The sequence below is a fragment of the Schistocerca piceifrons genome, chromosome 6 (genome assembly GCF_021461385.2).
Source record: "Schistocerca piceifrons isolate TAMUIC-IGC-003096 chromosome 6, iqSchPice1.1, whole genome shotgun sequence".
In the NCBI taxonomy this organism is placed as follows: domain Eukaryota; kingdom Metazoa; phylum Arthropoda; class Insecta; order Orthoptera; family Acrididae; genus Schistocerca; species Schistocerca piceifrons.
In genome coordinates, this window is record NC_060143.1 from 527,947,216 (window position 1) to 527,974,584 (window position 27,369).

General features: G+C 39.7%; 1 protein-coding gene across 1 annotated transcript in view; it reads left to right on the top strand.

Moving 5' to 3' along the window:
- The window catches only part of LOC124803437 (fibroin heavy chain-like), a 136,138-nt gene extending 116,211 nt beyond the window's left edge, over nucleotides 1–19,927 (top strand). The window contains exon 4 of the mRNA XM_047264622.1: nucleotides 19,330–19,927. Coding sequence (XP_047120578.1) covers nucleotides 19,330–19,927 — 598 coding nt within the window. The remainder of the gene's footprint in view (nucleotides 1–19,329) is intronic.
- The last annotated feature ends 7,442 nt before the right edge of the window (nucleotides 19,928–27,369 follow it).

Sequence of the window (27,369 nt, forward strand, 5' to 3'; positions counted from 1 at the left end):
AAGTAGTAGCACAGCTAGCGTTTCCACTACGCGTGTAAGGTCTAATGGTCATTTTCTTTCCTCTGTTTTTCTAAAACAAAAATGGTCTAGTGGCAAAGAAAGCACTCTCTTAGTAATCCAGATAACACAGGATGTAATACTGTTTAGACCGCAACTTTTTCACTATGATTTTTAACTGAGTATTCAATTCTCACAGATGGAGTAGCCACAAAAGACATGCTCCGGATTTCCCGTTAAACTGCAGGTCTCCATTTTCCAATTAGCTAACGGGGGAGGGTTAGGGACACTTAAGTAGCTGCAGTGGCATCCAATTGAAAGACCTGCAAGAGGCCTACTGGTACACCAGGCAGAATTATCTTTTGCTTGTGCTTGTTCTTGTTTGCTCCTCTGAAAAACTGGCTTAAACTATACAAGCAATTTTTTGAATAACTTCATATTGACAGTTCAGTTCTTCCCCATGTAATTCTGAAAAAAGTGGCTGGTACAGAAATAAAAATCATGGCAGTGCTTGATGTCACATATGACTTCAGTCAGTGAGGACTTAATGTGTTGAAATGAAATATGTCCTGCGGTACAGTATGTTATAACAATACCTGTAGGCCATTCCTTATTATAATGTCTGAATGTTGTATATTTGACTATCAGTGAAACAGTTCTTTGTTTATTCCCCGTAGTGTCACAAAAATGCGAAATGTGTATTGAATGACAAAATCAAACATTATTCGTGTACCAGGCGCACTGGACAAAGGAAAAATTGATGAAGTCGGGCACTTTGCAGTAACCTAGTTTTATTTAGACAGAATTGGGTTGGAGTCAGAAATGTTTGTTGTTGTTCTGCATATTGTGCTGCATACTATGTGTACTTCATCAAATTCGTGAAGCATGATGAAAACTGGTAATGCACATATGACCGGAGCTTAAGAATACTGTTCTGCTCATAAACCTGAAGTAAGAGAGACGTAGCAGAAATTATGTTGTCTGATTATTTCATGAAAAGTGCTTTCCACTGTCGAAAAAAATTCTTTATTAAGAGGTTGAATCACTCTAGTAGTTCCAAGTGGACTCCACGCTACATCTACAGATTTTTTTGTCATCCTGCACAAAAACAGAGGTGTCATTACATCCAGACGATGAATCCAACAAAAGCAAGTTATTAGTTTCTGCAGCTGGTAGGAATATGTTTCGATAATTATTCTTTCCCATTTTTCCAGATTTTGATACACTGACTAAAAGATATTTGCAACTAAACACTCCATTTTTTTTATTTGTGGTCCTGATTTGCTTTGCCATTGTTTAAGAGAGATATACAGCTGCGGAAACAGTAAACCACTCATACTTATCACTGGCATTATCGTATGTGAATTGCATTCATTGATTGGCAGCCAACTTCATATTTTTTTATTTATTTTTATTTATTTTTTATTTTTTGTTTATTTTTTTATTTTTTATTGTTTTTGTTTATTTTTTGTTAATTTTTTATTTTTTGTTTATTTCTTTTTTGTTTTTCTTATTTGTTTATTTCTTTTGTTTATTTTTATTTTGTTTGTTTTTTGTTTGTTTTTTTGTTTGTTTTTTATTTTTTGTTTTTTGTTTATTTTTTGTTTTTTGTTTATTTTTTGTTTTTTGTTTATTTTTTTGTTTATTGTTATCAACCCACCCCCCTCCGCATCCTGAAATGATAATGTGCAGTGTGCACGCAGTTCTTTCATGAAACCTGATTCATCGGCATTATTAACAGCAGTTTGTCTTTATGTCAACTATGAATTTCTCTATAGCACTGTATATCAGTGGCAGCTGCTGTACATGTTTATGTGATGTAAACTTTGTAATTTTGCGACTTCCTATTCTGTAAGATTTCTTGAACATGCATAGCCTGTTCAACGAAGCCTTGAAATAAGAAACATTCATGTCGGATGCAATTTGGAGGGCCCAGTCTCCTAGATCCCTATCGGTAACGGTGCATAGCCTCTCACAAGCTGTTTTAAATCTTTTGAACAGTTTTTCATTCAGATGGTTTCGGGTTTCTGCTTGGAGCATATTTCTTTCTTAATGTAATTCATTCTTCCGTTTGAACAGTTCACACTCAAATTGTACAAAACGAAAATGCCTTTGCACACTGTGTAACTTCAAGTGTTTTTCTCCTCTTTCGTTTAACTAATATTACACTGCCTTTTCTTTGTCACTGAAAGCAGTTTCAGTAAGTGTCTCTTTTAGGCTTGGAAGGTATTCTTCATAGCTGTTACTGGCACAACTGACGTCATCTTAATCACAATTCATCACATCATCACAGTTATTTCCTATTTCTTCTAATGTATCCACAATTTCAAACAAAATGTCAATATCATTTGAATGAATGTCGAGGAAATAAACTAACAAATGACACATTTGTACATCCTCAGGAGAAGTAGGTGATTTTTGGCTGGAGACCACATTCTTCATATTTCATCATTGCTAAATAGATAACATTAATTGGATTCCACATTACTGTGAAACTGGAAGAAAAAAGATATCAGGCATGCCTTATGAAAGCACAATAAATATTAATTCAGCTTTGTCTGTATTGTCAATCTTAACAATACTACAAAAAGCAACTGATAATTTGTAATACGTGAGTAGCTAATTCGAGAGAATAGTAACTGTGTAGTGTAGTGTCAGTGAAACTACCAATGAACAGCAACCTGAAATGTTCTTTACAAATTTCTATCTGGTTGTGTTGTGTTGTGTTTCCTGTTTACAAAGTAGGGGTGCACATTTGTACTGCTGCCTGGTGCACTAAGAATTTGGCAATTTTTAGCTGTTTTTTTTAATACTTGCAGTGCCTCTTAGCAGTTAAAATTTGGACAATACATTTCTTTCGTTGTCTTCTTCCTGTAGGTTTTGACATGTCTTTTTGGACCATTCCCTTGTTAGTGCAAAGAAATGGGATTTGATGCATCAACTTTGGCTAATGATATCTATAAATTGACATTTTTACAGGGTTATTCATATGTACCTCCAGCATTTCAAAGGTAAACTATCCAAAAACAAGGCATACAAAGAAATGAGAATATTAGTAGATAGAGCATGAAGTAGTTTGTGAGAGCCCCACTGGTGGAGGCAGGTCAGAAAAATGGTCTGTAATGGCATGGTGGGTGCATTTTGTGATAACAGATAAAAGCTCTGACAGAAGAACAATCCACTCATGAGAAAACACATTCCATGGGACTGGCTGCTTATGTGACATAAGGAAGGCAGGTCAATTTTGAAGCATCAGCAGAGAAAGTGAAGAGAGAGTGTGTGTGTGTGAGTGTGAGTGTGAGTGTGTGTGAGTGTGTGTGAGTGAGTGTGTGAGTGTGTGTGTGTGTGTGTGTGTGTGTGTGTGTGTGTGTGTGTGTGTGTGTGTGTGTGTGAGTGTGTGTGTGTGTGTGTGTGTGAGTGTGTGTGTGAGTGTGTGTGTGAGTGTGTGTGTGAGTGTGTGTGTGAGTGTGTGTGTGAGTGTGTGTGTGAGTGTGTGTATCATTCGTCTGCTTCCCGAAGAAATTGATGACGCATGCAGCCAGAGAACTGCAGATACTGCATTCAAATGTCTGGAACATTCTATGCAAATGTGTGTGTTTAAAAGCATGACAGCTGCAGTTGTTCAGTGTTCTAACCACTCAGGACAATCATCACTGTTCTGACTTCCAGTGACTTCCAGTGACTTCCAGTGACTTCCAGTGACTTCCAGTGACTTCCAGTGACTTCCAGTGACTTCCAGTGACTTCCAGTGACTTCCAGTGACTTCCAGTGACTTCCAGTGACTTCCAGTGTTTACTGAAGGAAGACTTTCACAGAAATTGATTTTCAATGATGAAGCCATGTTTTATGCTTCTAAAGTTTAACCATAATAATACACATATTTTGGGCACAGAACCACCACATAAGATTGTGAAACAATTTTGTGATTCACCTAAAGTTATTGCCTTTTGTGCCATGTCCTTGTAAGGACAATCTTCCTTTGTGGAGGAAACTGTGACTGGTTTTATTTGTATTGACATTGTGCAGTAATGACACAGCTCAAATTACTGGAAGACAATGGAGACCTCATTGTGCAACAAGATTATGCTCTACCACTGTTTCTTTCAGATGATGGTGATTATTTCAATGCCAAATTACCTCGGCAATGGATTGGACATGCTCCCCATTATGGCTTTCCTTTCCTTTCCTTCAGTGGATCCTACAGTCACCCATCTTAATCCCATGTAATTTCTTTTTACACAGGGTTATGTCAAAAATTGTGTGTTCCTGCCTCCACTGCCATTTAATATGGAAGAAATAAAAGGCAGGATAATTAATGCAGTTGCTGATATCGACCACATGTTGGTACATATATGGCAATAGTTTACTATCATACTGACATTTACCATGTCACAAATGGTACCCACATTAATCACCTGTAGAGTCGAGAACTTGGAGAAATGCTCTATCCATTGGCATATGTCTATTTTCTGAATGTCTGGCAATTGTTCCACAATAGTTTTCAGACTCTGGAGACACAAAAATACCAGTAACCCTGTATTTTTGTGGAATTCCAATTGTGCAATAAAATAATTTAGTTGCCAGTCCTAAAATGGACAAGTTTTCTGATAATTATTTGTTACTACCAGACGTCATGCAACAGTAATTTACATGTATATTGATGAGATCAGTAATTACATGTGTGAGAGTAAATTCTCATAGTCAGGGGATAAAAAAGTTAGTTACATTGATGTGCAGAATCACAGCTTTTGAACTGTTTAAAATATTAATACGTTATAATAAAAAAATGAGAACTGTATGGATTACTGTAGAATGTGAGACAGCAATGACAACATTGTGATCTCACATTCTTCATTTCTGTAAAGTCTGAACACACTTTTCCAAATGCTTGAAATTCACAATCAATATTACTGCATTTAAATCTTAATTGCTACAAAGCACCTTGGTCACATTGGAAGCAGGTATCAAAGACATCTATACAAAAATTGCTGAGATCACAGTTAATTAATACAGGTACAAAAGTTGGATCTATTGAGGAAGGAGAAACTATGGGTTCAACCCCAGCTGGATACCATAAAAATAAGAGCCATCTATGAATGGTCAGCCATCATCTGTTGTGGGGAAAGTTTCAAACAGCTCAGACGCAATCTGGTCATAAATAATAGTGCTGCTCAAAAAACATCTGTGGCTATTGCCAAAACTATTGGTTCCAGACTGGAACAAAACCAATGAAATAATTTAAAGGCAACCCTGTACAGAAAAATAATCACTCTGTAACTACCACAAGAAGAATCTGAAAGACATGAGCATAGGACAGGACTGATGCATCTCAGACAGACATCAACCTATCGTATCAGACTGACAGCAATATCAGTACTGTCTGAGGGGCTATACTTATCAGTGATGGCTACAAGTATCAGCATGGAACAAATTATTCAATCTACTAAAGTGGCGCTCTGACTATTCCCACAACCTGAAGCCAAAGACTACAAAGAGCAAAACCACCCAAACGTTACATCTTTTGGGAAGAAAGACCCACCATAAAAGTAATTAAGGATAGAGGAACACAGGAATGAATACATGGTGGTTTTTCACGTGGATTAAGAAAAAGCCATATGGTTGCAATAGGTATTGTGCAATATGAACAAGAACTGACAGATTTGTTGAATGAGCCCATCTACAAACAACTTACAGTGAAGGTTATTAAGAAGATGCAATCATTAATCCAAAACTCCAGCCTTGAAAATGATATAGCATGGGCACTGACCACCAAAGTTCTGGCAACACCAAGAATTTATGAATTACCTTTGATACATAATGAAAGCTGCTCTCTGAGGTCCATTGTTAATGGGACTGAATTGCCTACCTAGTGGGTTGCTGCAAAATTTCATAGTGTTTTTCCATAAGTTTCATAATCACAACAGATACACATAATAGACTTTAGTCATTAAGAATATATTTCCCTTCACTATTTACAACAGTCAGCCAATGCTTGGGTACCATTTTTATTCCGCAACTGTAGAAAACATGTGGTTTTCAGGTGAAGAACTCTTCGAGCCATGTTTGGAGTGCATTTTCGTCCAGAAAGGAAGTTCCTTAAAGGTTACTTGATTGAGAGCAGAAAAGGTGAAAATCTGAGGGAGCAAACTAAGGTGAACAAGGTGGGTGGGGAATGACTTTCCAACCCATCTTCGGCATAGTGTTTTTTGTCAGTCTAGCAGAATGCAGGCGAGTGTTGTTATGGAGTAGCATCACTTCACACTGTATTCCTTATCATCGTTCTATTGTTCTTAGATTGCTTCTGCAGGAAGCCTCAATTGTTAACAATAAATGTCAGCAGTGATCCAAATGACAAAATGACAATACGTAAACTCAAATAGAAACTACAAATAAAAAATGATGATCAATAAATAAGCCCATAGCAACTGGAAAATTAACATACCAAACAAAAATGTTACAAAATTACACACCACCCTAATGAAATAATATGTGAAGGATTGTACTTGATTCATTTAGCTTACCCAGAAGCAGTGCGTACAGCAAACTGATACCTATTCTGTCCCTGGACTTGAGGCCCACAGAACTCCCAATGGCAGACACATGAGGTCTACTGAAAACTTACATACATCAACCATTGCTACATACCAAACCCCATCACCTCATTCAGAAGTGTTCTACCCTACACATGGCAACAACTAGAGCCCACATCAGTATCAAAAGCAAGATCAAACAACAATCAAGAGAACTGCATAACACCTATGGAGCTGACAGATACAATAAGCGGTCATGTGCTTACCATAAGTCAAGGGTGTCGATGACAGAGAAGGCAAACTGCTTTGCCAAGGAGGCATCAAATCTATTTCTGGAATGACAACAGGATCCAGGATTTGGTAGGCCCCACTAAAGTTACAGTAAAAGCCCTCATTATCACAGATTCACAAGAAGATAGTGCTAGTGTAGAGCAAAGGAGGGATATGGAGGGAGGGATTGGTGATCTGACTGACTGACTGACTGACTAAGCCCAAGTGCTATGTCCAGTTGGGGCACACAACAGATCAGCACAAGTTGAGCACCATTGTGATTGTAAGCAGGCTATAAAGTTTCAAGAAGCATGAAAACTTGCAAGACAGCCATTGCTGCATACATACAAAACAAGAACCAATAAAAATCTGAAATCTACAGTGAACTGTCAGTCTACAGCTCCAAATCTTCCTGGAATCAGGCAACTACTTTACATCTCTCTGCAGGTTATGTTGACCTGATATAATCCCAATAGCCAGCCACTAAATGCTTTAAATGTGTGCTGACCATGCCTACTTGTTAAAAAAAACCCACAGAAAGGATAGTATCATAGAATTAGTTAAATTTGTGTCTTGTATGTTGTTGGTTCTACTCCTACATGTTCCCGTTTGTTTTCCATCAAGGTTTCCTTATGGTGAGTTTGTGTCTTCACCTACCTCTTTTCTACTAGTAATATTACCCTTAGACTTATACAGTGTAAAATGAGCCATACATTTAAAGGTAATCTTCTAAATGGGCGCTACCAGATTCTTCCTGTTTGTTATGGGCATTGTCTTAAATTTATCAATGCCTAAAGAATATTGGTATTCACTACACAAAATAAATACCAAATCATAAATTCACTCAAAACTATTAAATGATCATACATTTCTGCACATAAAAGCATCTTTACAGTATCAAAATGCATCTTTGTTTCCTTTTACAGCCATAGGCAAACAGTTCCTAGATAAACAGAAAATTTTTGGCTTTATTGAAAGAATGGCAACAATAATTTTTTATTTACTTGTTGCTTATTTGGCCTGACCAGTCAGTCAGTATGTACATAATTGGGAACTGAATGTTGACTGCCGTGTCCATTGATGACAGAATGGCACATACATACAAATTGTCATAGCTAACAGCAAAGACACAAGTTAATGCCAGGGATCGTACCTAGTCCATCTAAGGAGTAGGTCAGAATCTTGATAAATTAAACTCTCATTATAGATGACACAGATTCAGTGAAAGTTGGTGTTTTATTTTGTTACACATGGCGTAATAATGTGGGTGTTCAAAAATGGTTCAAATGGCTCTGAGCACTATGGGACTCAACTGCTGAGGTCATTAGTCCCCTAGAACTTAGAACTAGTTAAACCTAACTAACCTAAGGACATCACAAACATCCATGCCCGAGGCAGGATTCGAACCTGCGACCGTAGCGGTCTTGCGGTTCCAGACTGCAGCGCCTTTAACCGCACGGCCACTTCGGCCGGCAATGTGGGTGTTAACTTCAGTTGCAAATACTTTGTCTGCAATGCTCACTGAAGCAGTTACGGCACGTATTATTCATTCAAATAAATAACCCATAACGACTCACAACTCTTGTATGTGCTCGGCTACCATGAGAGTCCAGCCTTGGCGGCATTACTTCCTTTTCATGCTGCAAGTTTATACTTCCACTATCCCTTTCCCCCACAGCCTCTCCATTGGATGGTTTTCTTGGCATAGACACTGCTTCCACCTGGTTTATGATGGGGACTAGAGTTTAAAACTTCAGTAATTCTCTACAGTGTTTCATTAAATAAACGCATGGTCCCCAGTGTTCAATTTGACCTGCCACCAATTTTCAAAATTCTGCGTAAGTGTGGATCATGCAGGAAATGTCACCCAATGTGGTGTATGCTCCATCTTCATCTTTCCATCTGTGCATCCTTCCTTCTAATAAGATGATACACCCAAAATCCAGCACAGTAGCCATCCTGTTCTGGGTGGTGGTCATCAAGTACTTGCACCCCTGACCACACAGAGATCGCACTGTTGACGTCTGGGCTGCACTGTTGACATATGGGCCGCTAACTCCACAAGCAGAATGTGTCCATCGTGACTGGGGCGGAAGGACTCTGAGCAATGGATTACTGGCAAGGTAGCCATTGCCGAGGCTGAGTAGTGCCAATGGGGAGACCCTCATTTGGAGTAGGTGGCACCATGGCAGGTGAGCTGCAAATGAAGCAGATGAAGTTCTATCACTGGTGGCCATACAGGCCCAATATTCACTATGGAAGGAAAGCCCTCTTTTTAGTGTAGAGATATACAAAACTAAAATGTTACTTTCCCTGGCTCTGCCATGGGTGGAAGGCTTCAACATGGGAGGAGCATAGGGCTACGTGACTCGCAGAAAAAAACTCTCTCCAATATTTAGTTTGTACAAGGACTGATACGGATTCTTTCTTGGCCACAAAGCCCTCATTCTTTGTGGTGAAGTTAGAAGACAAGTTTGGGGAAGTGGCAGTCATCTCTAAAATGAAAAGTAGGTCAGTTTTGATCAAAACAGCATCCCCTGCAGACTTAAGGGTGCTGCTCACTTGTAAAAAGCTGGCTGGCATAACAGTAACTGTCACTCCCCATAACAGTCTGAACAACTTGGAACTAGGGGTGTACACTTCATCCGCCGTGTATATCAGGGACCAAAGTACAATAAAGTCACCTCCAGTACCTTCATCTTGGCAGTTGATGGAGACTAATTGTCTCAAAAGGTCAAGGTGATGGTATACCAATTCAATGTGAAACTGTGCGTCCCCCCTTCACCATGAATTGCTTAAGTGTTTGAAATTTGGTCATGTGTCTTTGCATTGTTACACTAGCCACATCTGCAGAGACTGTGGATGAGTGCTGCATCATGCCAATGCTCCCTGTGCCTGTCTCCCATATGAGTCAGCTGTGGAAAGCACAATTCTCCCTGCTCACCAGATTGCACTGTTCGGGAGAGAGAGGGAGGGAGAGAGAGGGAGGGAGAGAGAGGGAGGGAGGGAGAGGGAGGGAGGGAGAGGGAGGGAGGGAGAGGGAGGGAGGGAGAGGGAGGGAGGGAGAGGGAGGGAGGGAGGGAGAGGGAGGGGGAGGGAGGGGGAGGGGGAGAGAGGGGGAGGGGGAGGGAGAGAGAGAGGGAGGGAGTTTGTATGCTAAAGCTATGACAATGTTGCGACCTCCCCCACCCACTTAGGCATTGGTGCTCCTGCCTCTTAAATCTCGTACACTGGACCCTCAGGGCCACTCAGCCATGCCTGCCCTCGCCCCTCCCCCCCTCCCCCGATGGTTGGGGCTCCACTCTCGCTGTTTCCCTTCTTTGGGATTGATGGTTTCAATTGACCCATCAGAGACATTGGTCCCTATCTCCTAGCCAGAGACGAATCGCCTTTCTCCAGCGTCTCCCGCCAGGATGGGTTACTTCATGACTTACTGTGAATATTTCTGCTGGTCTGCAACCAGACACTAGCCAGTGGCTGAAGGTGCCACAGGCCGCTAGTCACAGGGCTTCCCCAATCGCCATCTTCACCTAGAACTGATTCAGAGAAGCCCTCGCAATCATCAAAAGCCTCTATGGAGAGGAACGCCAAGTAGTAGTCTCCAAAAAAAAGACATACCGGTGGCCCCCCACGTCACCAGATAGCAACTGTTCCACTCCTGCGGCTGAGGCAGATTTTCCAGCAGCCCCGGGTGCACCATTTTGCACCACACAATGGAACCTGGAACCTATGTATATGGAGGCCATAACCCCTCAACCAATGGCAACAGATGACTGTAGGGCTTGCATCCTCGGTATTTTCATGGCCTCGAGCACACTGGCAACATTATTCTCCAGTGGAATTGTAGCAGTTTTTTCCACCATCTGGCTGAGCTAAGACATCTTTCAAAAACTTACCCTGCCTTCTGCACTGCCCTTTAGGAGATCTAGTTTCCAGCATTGACCCCAGCCCTTTGTGGATACCGGGAATATTATAAGAATTGTGCTAACTATGACAGGATGCAGGGCAGAGTTTGCACATATGTTCTGGACACACTGTATTGTGAACTTGTGCCTCTTCATACACCTTCAGAGGCTGTGGCTGTTCAAGTAAGAGCATTTCAGGATATCACCATCTGCAATATTTACATACCTCCCTCTTGATGTTGAAGTCTCAGAACATTTTGTTTGCATTGGTTGATCACATCAGCTCACCTTCAGTAATGTTGGGTATATTAACACCCTTAACCCTTTGTGGGGCTGAGCCAAGATCACTGGCCACAATAAAGACCTTAGAAACTTACTGGCACACCTTAACGCTTGCCTCTTGAACACTGGCATCCCCACACACTTCTGTGTGGCACATGGAGCTTTGAAACTCCCTGGCAGATTTAAACTGTGTGCCGGACTAAGACTCGAACTTGGGACCTTCGCCTTTCACGCGCAAGTGTTCTACCAACTGAGCTACCCACGTGCTTGGGTAGCTCAGTTGATAGAGCACTTGCCCATGAAAGGCAAAGGTCCCAAGTTCGAGTCGCAGTCCAGCGCACGGTTTTAATCTGCCAGGAAGTTTCAAAATCAGTGCACACTCCACTTCAGAGTGAAAATTTCATTCTGAAAACACGGAACTTTCTTGGCCATTGACCTTTCCATTTGCAGTCCTTGTCTTCTCCCATCCATCCACTGGAGAGTCCACAATGACCTGTGTGGTAGTGATCACTTCCCAATCTTCTTGTCCCTCCCTCAGCATTACTCCCATGGATGCGTCAAGATAGGCTCTCAACAGTGCTGGCTGGGATGCTTTCACCTCTGGTGCCACCTTGGCTCCCTACCGCATGCAGATATTGATGAGGCAGTCCAGAGTCCAACTATAGCCATTCTATCAGCAGCCAATTTGGTGATACCCTGTCCCTCAGAACTCCCCCAATGGATGACAGTACCTTGGTAGTAACCAAATATTGAAGTGGCCATTAGAGATCATATATGAGCCCTCCAGCACTGAAGGGGCACCCATCAATGGAGCACATCATTGTCTTTAAACAGCTACATGCTTGGACCAACCACCTAATAACACGACAGAAACAAGAATTCTGGGGACACTATGTTTTCACCATAGGACCACACACCTCCCTTTTGCAGGTTCCAGCAAAGATCAGACATCTCTATGGATACCAGATACCTGCAGGTGTAGCTAGTATTACCTTGAGTGCCGCTGTCTACACTGACCTAGGTGGCATAGTTGAACTTTTTGCTCTCCAGCATCTGAAGAGTACGAATCTGCCTTTCATGCCTTAAACAGTGGGTGGACTGAAATCAATTATCTTTCACTATACACAACCTGGAGCCTTATACTCCATTCAGTGAATGGGAAATTTTGGTTTGGAGCACTTTGTCTAGGAGAGTATGGTGTGCACACAAACGTGCACAGGCATACATACTGCTCACCCTTCATCATTATTGGGGATCTTGTCTGCATAATTTGGAAGGATATTTTATGTTAAAACTGGAGCTGTAATGCTTAGGCTGCAAAAGACACACACATAGTAGCTGAATAGAGGAATTTATTTTCTTTTATATAAACCCAGACTGCAACTGCATTAAGTGCATTTGCCACTCATTGCCTGTAGCTTCATAATACATGTGTTCTAGTCCTCAGAGGGCAAATACCAAGTAGACTAAGCAAATTACTTGCTGTTTCAGATAGGTCTTCAAAATGCTCATTTTAAGGTGACCATTAAGGCAGTTTAAAGGTCCACTTCAAATGTATCATAAATTTGTGCATTTTCTGCATCAGTAATAGGCAGATACCTCACTGTATATGTACAGCAGCAGTTTACTGGAGATGCTACTTGAGCATTCCTGTAGTTACAAACACTGAGGGTGACAGTGGTGTAACTTTCAGTGTGTTCCTAGATGTGATAATTAATTTCATTAAACACAACACAAAACAAAGCAAAAAGACATTGTTGCTGAGCATATTTTTAGCTGGCACTAACAAACTGTATAACTGCAGTTGAGTAAATTTTCAGTAAATGCTTCCAGAAATTGCTGAGAACATCTTTACTTTGGCTAGAAAGAAGTTAAAATTATGCAAATATTTGAAATTATGAGTAACTGAAATGTTGTTTGTAGTAGTGACACTACATTCCGGCTAGTTTGTTTTTGATTGCCAATATAGTAGCTTAAGCTCAGATTAAATTATTTCATACATTGCTGTGAGAAACAGATTTGAAATGAATGTAGAAGTATGATGCCAGTCCAAAAGTGACGGTAGCTAAACAAGTCTTAACTGGATGTTAGTACCAGGTGTTCCAAAATTAATAAGGATCTTAAGGCTTTGTAGTGTTCATTACATTAAACTTAAAATTATAAATAATACAGCGAATTAAACAGCAACTCATAGCTAAAGTAGGAAACAAGCACAAATACCTGCCCCCAGCCCAAACCCCAATTCTGTGTGCGGCCTTTTCATATATATAATTGTTAGTGTGGAAGTGCTGTAAGGTTAATTGTAAGTTGAATGTAATATATGCTAAAAACCCTGATATTCATTTTAAAATCCCCAGTATATATTACAGAAGTAGCACACAGTAAATGGTTGGCTCCCTGTATTCTGGTCCATAGGAGAATTTTATTTGGCAACACCCCTCCCACCACCAACCCTGAGCCCCCACCCCCCTTCTGTTGGCTACTAAGAACAAAAACTAAGTTGTTAATCTAAGTAATATAATATTATAAACTATTGTAAAGCACCATAACTGATTTAAGAACACATTTTGAAATTTCATTATGAAAAAGATTAATTGCAGAATAAAGCAACATATTGGGCTGAAGGAAAGCAGTTTTTTCATTCTTAGTGTAGGGTGAGAAGAAAATTATCCAATGTGGAGTCTGAGTGTTACAGCAGTGCACATAACTTTCAGAAGGGCTGACAAGAGCAATGTCTTGATATCATGGTGGTCATGAGTCTAATATCATAAAAATGCAGAAAAACCAATAATTTTTATATAATCTGTGTGTATCAAAATAACATTTGCAAAGGACATTTCTGCCATGTTCTGTTCCCCATCAATTCCTACAGAAATGTTTAAATAAGAAATGTAGGCTATCTTAATTTGCCTCCTTGTAAACATACTGAGAACATATATATTCTTTAGTTTGATGTAATGATACAGTACTGATAGCATGAAAGCTGAAGTCATTCATTTGTCAATTTACTCACTAACTTATTGCCAATTACCTATTATACTCCATAGATCCATCATGAACAGTAGTTTTCACTGATGTGGAATGGATATACGCAGATGTGACACTAATTATGTGTTCTCTCATAGCAACTACCTATCATTAGATCAGTAGAAAAGTTACCTAAAACCTTATTGCTTTCTCAGTTAGCAAAATTAGCTACTGTCTAGCTACAAAATATTGTCGTACCAGAGCTGATAATTGCCAAATAGTTTCCCTTGACATTATAAGAATAGATTCCTGTTTATAATTAACATTGCTACTTGATGTGGTGCTAATACTAGTTTGCATTTCTTCAGAGTATTTGATGGGGTAATTTATGTAAGAAGTTATAAAGGAATTTAATAAATATCTTATGTTTTTGTTAACACTTTCTAATTTAGCTTCACTTTAGTGGTGAAGCCACTTCCCATGTTTTGGGAAATTGGGAAACATCAAAAGAATATATATATATATATATATATATATATATATATATATATATATATATATATATATATATATATATATATATATATATATATCTGGGGAATTTATCGAACACATCAGAGTATGTGAGAAAGTTAATGTGTTGTGTGTCAAAAAAGCCAATGGACCATCCTTCACTTAGAGAACTACAAATGGCATTACCTACTTTAACATAATGCAACTGTTGTTCATGCCACAACTTCAAACTGATTGCAGAAATTCAGTCTTGCAACAAGATATTACCACTCCATATTTGCAAAACTATGTACGAAACTATCTGAATGAGCCATTGGCACTGGTAACCTAGTGCTACTCACATCGTCATCTTGTAGGTTTACGTCAAGGATTTTGTTCATTCCATCTCTACCACAGACCTGCAACGACTTCTGATAGTGCATCACAGCACCTGTTGTTACCATCACCCCTGATACACTGGTCCCTTAGGAATTCACACTCATTTGAACCTTTATTACATAAAGGATCATTCATTACATTGTCATTAGTGATTTATCATTTTTTATTTTTATTTAAATGTTTCATGGACTTTTTAATTAACCTGTATCATTTACTGTTAATTGTTATCTGCCCCTCTTCTTTTCTGGTTCTATCACTCTTCTCATTTCCTACCTCATATATTGTCTTTATTTCGTTACATGAAGATAAGTACCCAGTAGAACAGTTTGTTACGAAACTTCCAAAGAGACACATGCAACTGTATAATAGGTGTAAAACAATGTGTAAAACTACATATAGAGAGATGCTGAAGCACATTTATTTGGCTGCCAGGAGAGCAATGCATGACGCCTTCAATTACTAGCATAGCAGAATTTTGTCTAATTATCTTCCAAAAAACTGAAGAAATTTTCATTGTATGTGAAGGCTGTTAGCGGCACCAAAATTAGTGTCCAATCACTTATGGCCAAAACAGGAACTAGAACCCAGTGTATCAAAGCAGAAGCAGATATGCTTAGTTGCTGCTCACCATACAATGGAGATGCTGAGTCTCAAATAGGCACAACAAAACGACTGTAAGAAAGTGAGCTTTTGGCCAACAAGTCCTTTTGTCGAAAATAGACAACGGACACACACACACACACACACACACACACACACACACACACACACACACACACACACACACACAAAAAAACCTCTGGCAGCTGAAGCCAGACTACAAGCAGTAGTGCATGATTAGAGAGGCAACTGAGTGGGGGTGAGGAGGAGGCTGGGGTGGGGAGGGGGAGGGATAGCAGATAGCAGGGTAGGGGTGGAGGATAGTAAAGTGCTGCTAGTGGGAGTGTGCAGGGGTGAGGTGGAGGGAGGGAGGGTAGGGCAGATAGGTACAGTTGCCTAGGTTTAGACAGTGGGTGGGGGAGAGGTAGGGGGGGTAGTGAGAAGGGAGAGAAGTAAAAACACTGGGTGTGTTGGTGAATAGAGGGCTGTGTAGTGCTTGAATGGGAACATGGAAGGGACTAGATGCATAAGGACAATGACTAACGAAGGTTGAGGCCAGGAGAGTTACGGTACTCAGTATTTTGGAATTACGTTTGTAATGAGCTATAGCAACATCAGAGCAGTATTGTATACAGTGCTAATGACATTAGTGGAAAAAGATGCCTGGAGAGTTCCCTAAAAGATTAAATTTTTGGCCGGCTGGCGACCCTCTTGAACTCTATTTAGATGCTAAATTGTAATCAGTATTCAAATTTAACAAAAGTAAATGCATGTCATGGTGTGAGACTACATAATTTTGTTCCTTAGACCAGTATATAAAGATATTATCAGTGGCTGTTTTTGACCTATTAGCTATCATAGTAGAGAAGTTTACAGGGAGACTTAAATTGAATGGTAATGTTACTGATTGCCATAAATGCTTATTGGAAGAGTCTTAAAGAAAACTACCTTAAAAACAACCAGAAAAAGGCCATTTCTTTGCTCATTACTGTTAACATAGGCCAAATAAAGCTTAAAGGTTCTTTATGAAAAGGTTAAAATTACCTACAGGGTGCTAAGTATAACTACTGTAATGAATTTATTATGAAATTCTACTGAAGTTGCACATGTTTCTATATGCTGCTGTAAGCTAAATTTTTCAATGTCTGTTCTTAAATTCAAGAAAACTTCTGATGAATGTGGCAACTTCTCCTTTCTCCATTTATTTTCTGGAGAAGTAAAATGCTAACATAAATCCTATAGTACAATAACACACACAGATACCAGCTGTCACATCACGGAACGGGCAGATTTTCACAACTGGTTTTGATGACACTTATAAACTATTTATACCTGCATCTATGAATTCAGTTTACTTCCATCCTAGGAATTTGGCAGTTCACACTGAAATGTAATTGGGTGGAAATTAAATTCCTAGTAACTGTTGAAAATTTTCAGGTCAATAACTGTTTGGACTGATGCAATAAGCCAGAGCTATGTCGCAAAATTGCTTTTTTAAAACAGTTTGTTTGAATCCTGTCCTCTCTTAAAAAAATTTTTTCCTCTCAGCAGTTCTAGAAGAGATGTCTCCTCCCCAATTCTAAAGAAGACTCAAATCTTAAAACTGTAACAACTGGTATTTGTCACTCACAGTGCATTACCCACCCCCCCCCCCCCCCCCCCCCCCCTCCCTTCCTGTCCACTTTCTGTTGTTAACCCTGCCAGTTTACCTTCCCTTTCCCTGTCATGAAGGATATCCCTAGCGTGTTCCCATCCACTGACAGAATGAACCAGGAACACCACAAATAGATGGCCCGGCACATCACATAAGCTGCTGTTCCAACTTGAAATTAACTTTTCTGAGGTCTTCCATGGCATCTCTGGACTGTTCAGAACTCGATTATGGTTCAATGCCACTTCAATCGTACCAAGTCTTACTCTATTCTGTGCCCATATCCCTTAGTACTACAACCTGGCCCCACCCACTATATTCATGGTGTCGTCGTTGGTGAAGACTTAATGAAGTGATTGCAAAGATCATTTAAGACAGAGGTTAAAACATTGGTGACCTGGTATTCCAACCCTAGTTCATCCTGCAAATGCCATCATACACTTCTAGCTTGGGGATTATCTAACATAAAAGCTTTCTTTCTTTTACCTTATGAACATTCTTACTTTACAATTTATTGCTGAAAATTTATTATGCCCTGTCCATACATACATCTGTCAGTCTTATCCACTTCTAATTGAGACAATGGGCCAGTTATTTTCCATTTTCACCACAAATGTATCACATGAAGTTCTGTATTATGAGAAGGCAAAGTTCTACTCATCTTATAGCTAAGATGCTGAGTAGCAACTTCCGTACTCATAATATTGTTACACTCCATTCTAGATTCCCCATTGTTAGATGACGTTCTTTGCATGTTCTGCGTATTACCTGTTGCCACACCCTTCTCTTCACCATTCTCCTGCTTATCCTGTCCAGATCTCTCTCTCTCTCTCTCTCTCTCTCTCTCTCTCTCTCTCTCTCTCTCTCTCTTACTTACTTCCCGTTTCCACACTACTACTCACCACAATGACAAAACTGCAGCAGCTAGAACTAACAATTCTACAGCAAATCAGGCACTTTCCATTCACTGTACAGTAAAAAATTAGTAAGAATAAATCACATTACAGATAGACAATAAAACAAATTTACAATAATTTGGCTCATACACAGATGTATGACTAAGACCCATTACAATAATTTGGCTCATACACAGATGTATGACTAAGACCCAAAATCAAGAACTTGTTGCATTTTCTGGAATAATCTGTAAAGAAAACTGAGCTTTAATAACAGCAAGTTTAAAACACAAACTAATTAACTTTATTTAATGAGTAATGTAAGAGTTATTTTAATACAGAAAATGCTAACTCATTTTCATGGTGGCACTAAGTACTTAACTATCACCTGATGCAAGGTTGCCAGACATATAACAATCCTTGCTCAGAAAAGTAGAGCCATTTCTTCTCCAAATGGTCTTATATCATCAAATGCATTACTGAAACTGCTAACTCTTTCTAGCACTTAAAATAACAACAAACGAACCTAGTATATAAAATAATTTCTAGATTCCAAAAGACTTCCAATACTATACACAGGGTAAAGAATTTAAATGATCACTATGTGTGAAGGAGTGAATAATATGGAGACAGTTTGTATCCAAGTGTGTTTTTATCTTAATCTGGGGGTAGCAAATACATTACTGAAAGAGGTAAAGACCTGTCACCCATTCTAAAATTGTAATACATGCAGTTGACTGGGTAATCTGCTCATACACTTTGAAACAGCTAAACTATAAATTTAATTTTGCAGCATGAGGTTTGGCACTTCAGGTTGCTTCATGCTGTAGTACGAGTGGTATTGCTGTTAACATCCAATTGACAAACTGGCAATTTCAGTGTCAGTGCTTACTGCAAGAATCCATTGTCCATCCAGGGCCTTGTTCACAAAAATAGCAAATTGGTGATTCACTCTGTAGTCTGACAGGCAATAACATCGGAAAACTACTGGTTAAATGTTTAACACCAACACTGCTGCATCAAGCCACCTACAGTATCCAGTATCGTGCTACAAATGTGAATATGTAAACTTTTGTATGTTTAATCTCAAGAAGAGCCTGAAGGAGGTTGAAAACTATTTCATAGAAAATTATATAGCAAATGACTGGCCTTAGCCATTTTAGTTAAATTTTATTTGATGGTGGTTTGCTTTCCCTTATTGAAGAATTCTTTCCCTTTGCAGCTAAAAAATATTAGCCACTTAGCAATAACTTCAGCTAGCCAAATTCCTCTACTATTTTATAATATTTCTCTGTAGTGAACTGTCTTTCACAGTCATCTCATAAACATATTATCCGCAGATCGTCAGAGGAAACACCCGAAGGAAACACTGCTGGGAAAGTGCAAACAAGACACAGCCGGCATGGAAGTGGAGGGCTAATTTGCCCCACACAGCAAACAACTGGTGGGGACAGCTGGCTGTCAATTGCTGGCCCATCAAGAATGGCACAAGAACAGTTACCAGGAGAACGCCCAGTGCAAGAGGCACCTGAATTTTCAGGGTCAGCCTCAGCTAGTCAGACAGCAACTGAAATGACACTATTACAAGAACAAGATGTCAGTTCAACATCCAGCTTCATCCCAACACCTGGACCATCTGGTTTAGCACGCAAACGACGAATAGGAGGAGAGCTGTTTGACTACCAGCATAAAGTGAGAAAGGAAGCTGAGCGATCAGACACAGCAAGACACAGCTGGCATGAAACAAAAAGGAAGGTTTTGCCACAACAGGGTGGAAGTACCAGAGCCAAAGCCAAAGGCAAAAAGAGTGCCACATCACCACAGCAGGCTGATACAGAAAGGAGAGGTGAGTGTACATTGGGCGAACAGTCAGGAGGCAGTCCCTTCACAGCATCAGAAACTAGTGGAACAGGTGATGATGACTCTGAAGAGCAGTAAGTTCAAATGTTACTGAAAAAAGTGACAACTGAAACTAAAATTGACAGTGACAGTATATTGCCTTCAGAAGACTATTTTGGGCTGGGAGGGGGTTCATTCACAAAACACATGAAGAGAATTTTTAAAGAAACTGCTCAGTTCTACAGAATGGACTAAGCACTTAAATTTTTAATCAAGTGACAACACTCATAAACAGCGTTGAGAATGTTTGTGAGGGAATATTTTGCCAATAACTCGGTGATATATGCTGCTTAAATATTTCGACTAGATTTTCAGAAGACCCATAAGAAGAGTTACGCTTGGTGATAAATTTGGCATCAATGCTGCAAATGCGTCAAGAAAACAAGGATTGTGTAAATGCATCACAATAATGTTCTTATGGCCAATATCTAAGTTAGTGAACAAAATAATTTTTAAAATCAAAACAGTAAGTGACAAATGAAAATTGATGCCATGTGTTTAAGCAGCTTTTGTTGAAAAGCCATTAAGCTTAATTGCTTACCTAATCATAATAGATCTGATAGAAGTATGCAAACCATATAACTGAAATAACATGGCTGCAAAAATCTACATCTATACCGAGTTTTCAGTATATGAATCTGTTGTATACATATATAAGGTGTCAACAAAGAAAATTTTTGCTAACATTAATACAAGGTAATTGAATCACTGATTGGAAAAAGGAAGATAGTCTATTATTTTTTATTTTTTTTTTCGAAAGTAAGCTGAGATATACATATAATTTTGGAGCTGTCCAATCATTGATGAGTGGAAACAGTAAGAAAAAACAGGTAATAATACGGAAAGTATAGCCTTTCAAAGTTTTTAATTAGTGGAATAGAGAAGAATGTCTGGACATTCTTCTGTTTTCCACTTGCTTGTGTAAGTAGCACCACCAGATGTCTGGCAAAGGATGTTACAACAATGCTACTAAGTGGCATTTAAACACATTGTTTCAGTTCTACTGTCCCACATTGTCAGTGTGTTTACATAAGTTGCTGTTTGTAGACTCTTAGCATATGAGTGAAAGTGACTCTGAAATTGAAAAAGTGCATGAGAGAAGAATAGGTGTAAGAAATGTAGATGACTATGTCAAAGAAAGAAGCAAGAGAGCTAGATCACTAGGACAGGAAAACATAACATCTAAAGGATTAAATGTGCCAGCAAAACAGTCTGATCCACCATGCAAGTTACATTTATATAAAATGTTTTCATGTGATATCTGTCTTCATTTTAATGTGTAATATTTAAGTGAAGTATATTGTATCTTGCTCCAACATTGTTTTATTGCAGTTGTTCAAAAACATGTTTTGAACATTTCAAAGATGAGGATCAAATTGAAATAATTAGGAGAGGGAGAAAGATCTGTATTTAATTGGACTGATAGAGCATTCACCTGTACAAAGGAGATGGAGCAAAAAGAAAATCAGAAATTTTCCGGGTGGAGTCATTCCTGATGTGGAAAGGGTCCTTCCGGATGCCATGAACAGCACAGGGTGCAGCCAGCTGCAGGTGGTGGCACATGACGGCACTAATGACGTGTGTTGCCTTGGCTCTGAGGAAATTCTCTCTGGATTCCAGCGGCTATCTGATTTGGTGAAGGCTGCCGAACTAAGTTGTTAATTGGCTCCTTCTACCAACCCCCAGACTCCGATGATACAGTTACTGAACAGTTCGGAGAAAATTTGAGTCTCGTAACAAATAAATCCCACTCATACAGTTATAGTTGGTGGGGACTTCAACCTTCCGTCGATATGTTGGCAAAAATACTTGTTCAAAACCGGTGGTAGGCAGAAAACATTTTCAGAGATTGTCCTAAATGCTTTCTCCGAAAATTATTTCGAGCAGTTAGTCCATGAACCCACGCGAATTGTAAATGGTTGCAAAAACACACTTGACCTCTTAGCCACAAACAATCCAGAGCTAATAGAGAGCATCATGACTGATACAGGGATTAGTGATCACAAGGTCATTGTAGCTAGGCTCAATACCGTTTCTTCCACATCCACCAGAAACAAACGTAAAATAATTTTATTTAAAAAAGCAGATAAAGTGTCTCTAGAAGCCTTCCTAAGAGACAATCTCCATTCCTTCCGAACTGACTATGCAAATGTAGACAAGATGTGGCTCAAATTCAAAGATATAGTAGCAACAGCAATTGAGAGATTCATACCTCATAAATTGGTAAGAGATGGAACTGATCCCCCATGGTACACAAAACAGGTCTGAACACTGTTGCAGAGGCAACGGAAAAAGCATGCGGAGTTCGCAAGAATGCGAAATCCCAAAGATTGGCTAAAATTTACAGACGCGTGAAATTTGGCACAGACTTAAATGCAAGATGCCTTTAATAGGTTCCACAACGAAACATTGTCTCGAAATTTGGTAGAAAATCCGAAGAAATTCTGGTTGTATGTTAAGTACACAAGCGGAAAGACGCAGTCAATACCTTCACTGCACAGTGCCGATGGTACTATTACCGACGACTGTGCCACTAAAGCGGAGTTATTGAACACAGTTTTCCGAAATTTTTTCACCATGGAAGACGAATGGAATATTCCAGAATTTGAAACATGAACAGCTGCTAGCATGAGTTTCTTAGAAGTACAGGGTGTTTCAAAAATGACCGGTATATTTGAAACGGCAATAAAAACTAAACGAGCAGCGATAGAAATACACCGTTTGTTGCAATAAGCTTGGGACAACAGTACATTTTCAGGCGGACAAACTTTCGAAATCACAGTAGTTACAATTTTCAACAACAGATGGCGCTGCAAGTGATGTGAAAGATATAGAAGACAATGCAGTCTGTGGGTGCGCCATTCTGTATGTCGTCTTTCTGCTGTAAGCGTGTGCTGTTCACAACGTGCAAGTGTGCTGTAGACAACATGATTTATTCCTTAGAACAGAGGATTTTTCTGGTGTTGGAATTCCACCGCCTAGAACACAGTGTTGTTGCAACAAGACGAAGTTTTCAACGGGGGTTTAATATAACCAAAGGACTGAAGAGCGATACAATAAAGGATCTGTTTGAAAAATTTCAACGGACTGGGAACGTGACGGATGAACGTGCTGGAAAGGTAGGGCGACCGCGTACGGCAACCACAGAGGGCAACGCGCAGCTAGTGCAGCAGGTGATCCAACAGCGGCCTCGGGTTTCCGTTCGCTGTGTTGCAGCTGCGGTCCAAATGACGCCAACGTCCACGTATCGTCTCATGCGCCAGAGTTTACACCTCTATCCATACAAAATTCAAACGCGGCAACCCCTCAGCGCCGCTACCATTGCTGCACGAGAGACATTCGCTAACGATATAGTGCACAGGATTGATGACGGCGATATGCATGTGGGCAGCATTTGGTTTACTGACGAAGCTTATTTTTACCTGGATGGCTTCGTCAATAAACAGAACTGGCACATATGTGGAACCGAAAAGCCCCATGTTGCAGTCCCATCGTCCCTGCATCCTCAAAAAGTACTGGTCTGGGCCGCCATTTCTTCCAAAGGAATCATTGGCCCATTTTTCAGATCCGAAACGATTACTGCATCACGCTATCTGGACATTATTCGTGAATTTGTGGCGGTACAAACTGCCTTAGATGACACTGCGAACACCTCGTGGTTTATGCAAGATGGTGCCCGGCCACATCGCACGGCCGACGTCTTTAATTTCCTGAATGAATATTTCGATGATCGTGTGATTGCTTTGGGCTATCCGAAACATACAGGAGGCGGCGTGGATTGGCCTCCCTATTCGCCAGACATGAACCCTTGTGACTTCTTTCTGTGGGGACACTTGAAAGACCAGGTGTACCGCCAGAATCCAGAAACAATTGAACAGCTGAAGCAGTACATCTCATCTGCATGTGAAGCCATTCCGCCACACGTTGTCAAAGGTTTCGGGTAATTTCATTCAGAGACTACGCCATATTATTGTTACGCATGGTGGATATGTGGAAAATATCATACTATAGTGTTTCCCAGACCGCAGCGCCATCTGTTGTTGAAAATTGTAACTACTGTAATTTCGGAAGTTTGTCTCCCTGTTGTCCCAAGCATATTGCAACAAACGGTGTATTTCTATCACTGCTCGTTTAGTTTTTATTGCCATTTCAAATATACCGGTCATTTTTGAAACACCCTGTAGATACCTTAGGGGTTGCGGAGCTACTCAAATCGCTTGATACGGGCAAATCTTCAGGTCCAGATTGTATATCGATTACGTTCCTTTCAGATTACACTGAATCAATAGCTCCCTACTTAGCAATCGTATACAACCACTCGCTCACCGATAGATCTGTACCTACAGATTGGAAAATTGTGCAGGTCGCACCAGTGTTTTAAGAAGGTTAGCAGGAGTAATCCATCGTACTACAGACCTATATCATTGACGTCAGTTTGCAGTAGGGTTTTGGAGCATATACTGTATTCAAACATTATGAATCACCTCGAAGGGAATGATCTATTGATACGTAATCAGCATGGTTTCAGAAAACATTGTTCTTGTGCAACGCAGCTGGCTCTTTATTCGCACGAAGTCATGGCCACTATCGACAGGGGATCTCAGGTTGATTCCATATTTCCGGATTTCCAGAAGGCTTTTGACACCGTTCCTCACAAGAGACTTCTAATCAAGCTGCAGGCCTATGGGGTATCATCTCAGTTCTGCGACTGGATTCGTGATTTCCTGTCAGAAAGGTCGCAGATCATAGCAATAGACAGCAAATCATCGAGTAAAACTGAAGTGATATCATGTGTTCCCCAGGGAAGTGTCCTGGGACCTCTGCTGTTGTTGATCTGTATAAATGACCTGGGTGACAATCTGAGCAGTTCTCTTAGGTTGTTCACAGATGATGCTGTAATTTACCGTCTAGTAAGGTCATCTGAAGACCAGTATCAGTTGCAAAGCGATTTAGAAAAGATTGCTGTATGGCATGGCAAGTGGCAGTTGACGCTAAATAACGAAAAGTGTGAGGTGATCCACATGAGTTCCAAAAGAAATCCGTTGGAATTCGATTACTCGATAAATAGTAAAATTCTCAAGGCTGTCAATTCAACTAAGTACCTGGGTGTAAAAATTGAGAACAACTTCAGTTGGAAAGACCACATAGGTAATATTGTGGGGAAGGCAAGCCAAAGGTTGCGTTTCATTGGCAGGACACTTAGAAGATGCAACAAGTCCACTAAAGAGACAGCTTACACTACACTCGTTCGTCCTCTGTTAGAATATTGCTGCGCGGTGTGGGATCCTTACCAGGTGGGATTGACGGAGGACATCGAAAGGGTGCAAAAAAGGGCAGCTCGCTTCCTATTATCACGTAATAGGGGAGAGAGTAAGGCAGATATGATACGTGAGTTGGGATGGAAGTCATTAAAGCAAAGATGTTTTTTGTCGCGGCGAGATCTATTTACGAAATCTGTCACCAACTTTCTCTTCCGAATGCGAAAATATTTTGTTGAGCCCAACCTACATAGGTAGGAATGATCATCAAAATAAAATAAATCAGAGCTCGAACAGAAAGGTTTAGGTGTTAGTTTTTCCCACATGCTGTTCGGGAGTGGAATGGTAGAGAGATAGTATGATTGTGGTTCGATGAACCCTCTGCCAAGCACTTAAATGTGAATTGCAGAGTAATCATGTAGATGTAAGTGTAGATGAAAGGTACTTTCAGATTGTTTGTAATGAAACAGACCGAAAGGATGAAAGTGTGTCACAAAGCATTTTGCAGTTTGCATGCTGTAAGTGATAAGACTGTTGCACGCTTAACGTAGCTCCTTGTTAGTGACTAGTCTCCAGATGACCATAAAGGAAAGCATATTGGGAACAGGGGAAATACAATTGAATCTGATGTCACTGCGAAGATTGATGCTCATATTCAATCTTTCCCAACCGACCAGTCGCGCTACAGTGGCAAAAGTATTGTATATTTGGATTCCAACTGAAATGTGAAAAAGACTTGTTTTGTAGTATAAAACTAGAATTCACAGTGAAGTATGAATATTATCTCAAGTAATTTAATGAAAATTTTCATTATAGATTCAGTCACCCACAAGTAGATGTGAGGGGCTTCTAGCCAAAATTAGATCTTCGTTCCTGAATGAAGTTGCAAAAGGAGTGGCGGTTGCAGAATTGATGGTTCACAAGTGATGAGCATCTAAGTTTGATAAAAAAACAAGAGGTGATAAAACTGTGTGCTGAAAGGAATTATGTAGTCTGCCTGGTGTTTGATTATATGAATAACGTTTTACTTACCAAAACTGTAGCTTTTTGTATTTGTAGTCCATAACCTGAAAGACAATACAGCACAGTTTTACTGCTAGCATGAAGGACAAGGCAAGTGAGATCCCAATGTAGTGTGCACATTTTTCAGTGACTACATAAGTGGACTACCTGACTCAGTGAAAGAACAACATATTCAGTGATTCTTGGGGCAGGCAAAAAAAAACTGTTGTACTGTACCTGATGTATCTCACAATGACTGGGAAATTTCAAAAAATTCAGCATTATTTTCCTGTTAGAGGTCACGCCTTCCTCCCATGTGATAGGGATTTTGCCATAATCAAGTGTCTCAAATGGCCGCGAGATAGAATCTACTCTGTCAAACTATGTTGAAATGATAGTTAATTCAAGAAAAACACTGAATTAATTTCAAGTCAGGATCATTGAAAATAAAGATATTACTGACTATAAGGAATGGTGGCCGCACCACTTTAAAAAAAATTCTTCATTTGCCATAAATTATCAAGCAAAGGAAGGATTTTCACTCTCTAAATTTCAGTATCAGAATCTGGGGAATGTCATTTGTTCGGAATGTATAAATGGACTGCCATGCGATACATACAGGCTTTTTAAAGGAAAACAAATACCTGATTATCCCAGAATTATGGCATACAACAATAAAATTCCTATGAATATGCCAGCCGGAGTGGCCGAGCGGTTCTAGGTGCTTCATTCGGGAACCACACGACCGCTACGGTCGCAGGTTCGAATCCTGCCTCGGGCATGGATGTGTGTGATGTCCTTAGTTTAGTTAGGTTTAAGTAGTTCTAAGCTCTAGGGGACTGATGACCTCAGATGTTAAGTCCCATAGTGCTCAGAGCCATTTGAACCATTTGAACTATGAATACGAAGAAGCTGCAAGATTGTAATAAAATAATGAAGTACATTCCATTAGAGTATTAAGAGTTTTTTAACAACATTCTACAGTGGCCAACAGGAAATGATGATTTTTCAGTCTGATAGAGAAGATTAGGACTTCCAAAAAGACAGCATAGTACAATCTGATGAAGATTAAAAAGTGTTAAAGAATATTGTTATTGAAATCTTTTTATATTGTATCACAGTAATTGTATTTCTTAACATGTTTTACTAAATAAATATCAATGTTTTCAAATGGTTAGTAACATAAATAAAAATAAAAAGCTGTGTAAACCTGTGTTACTG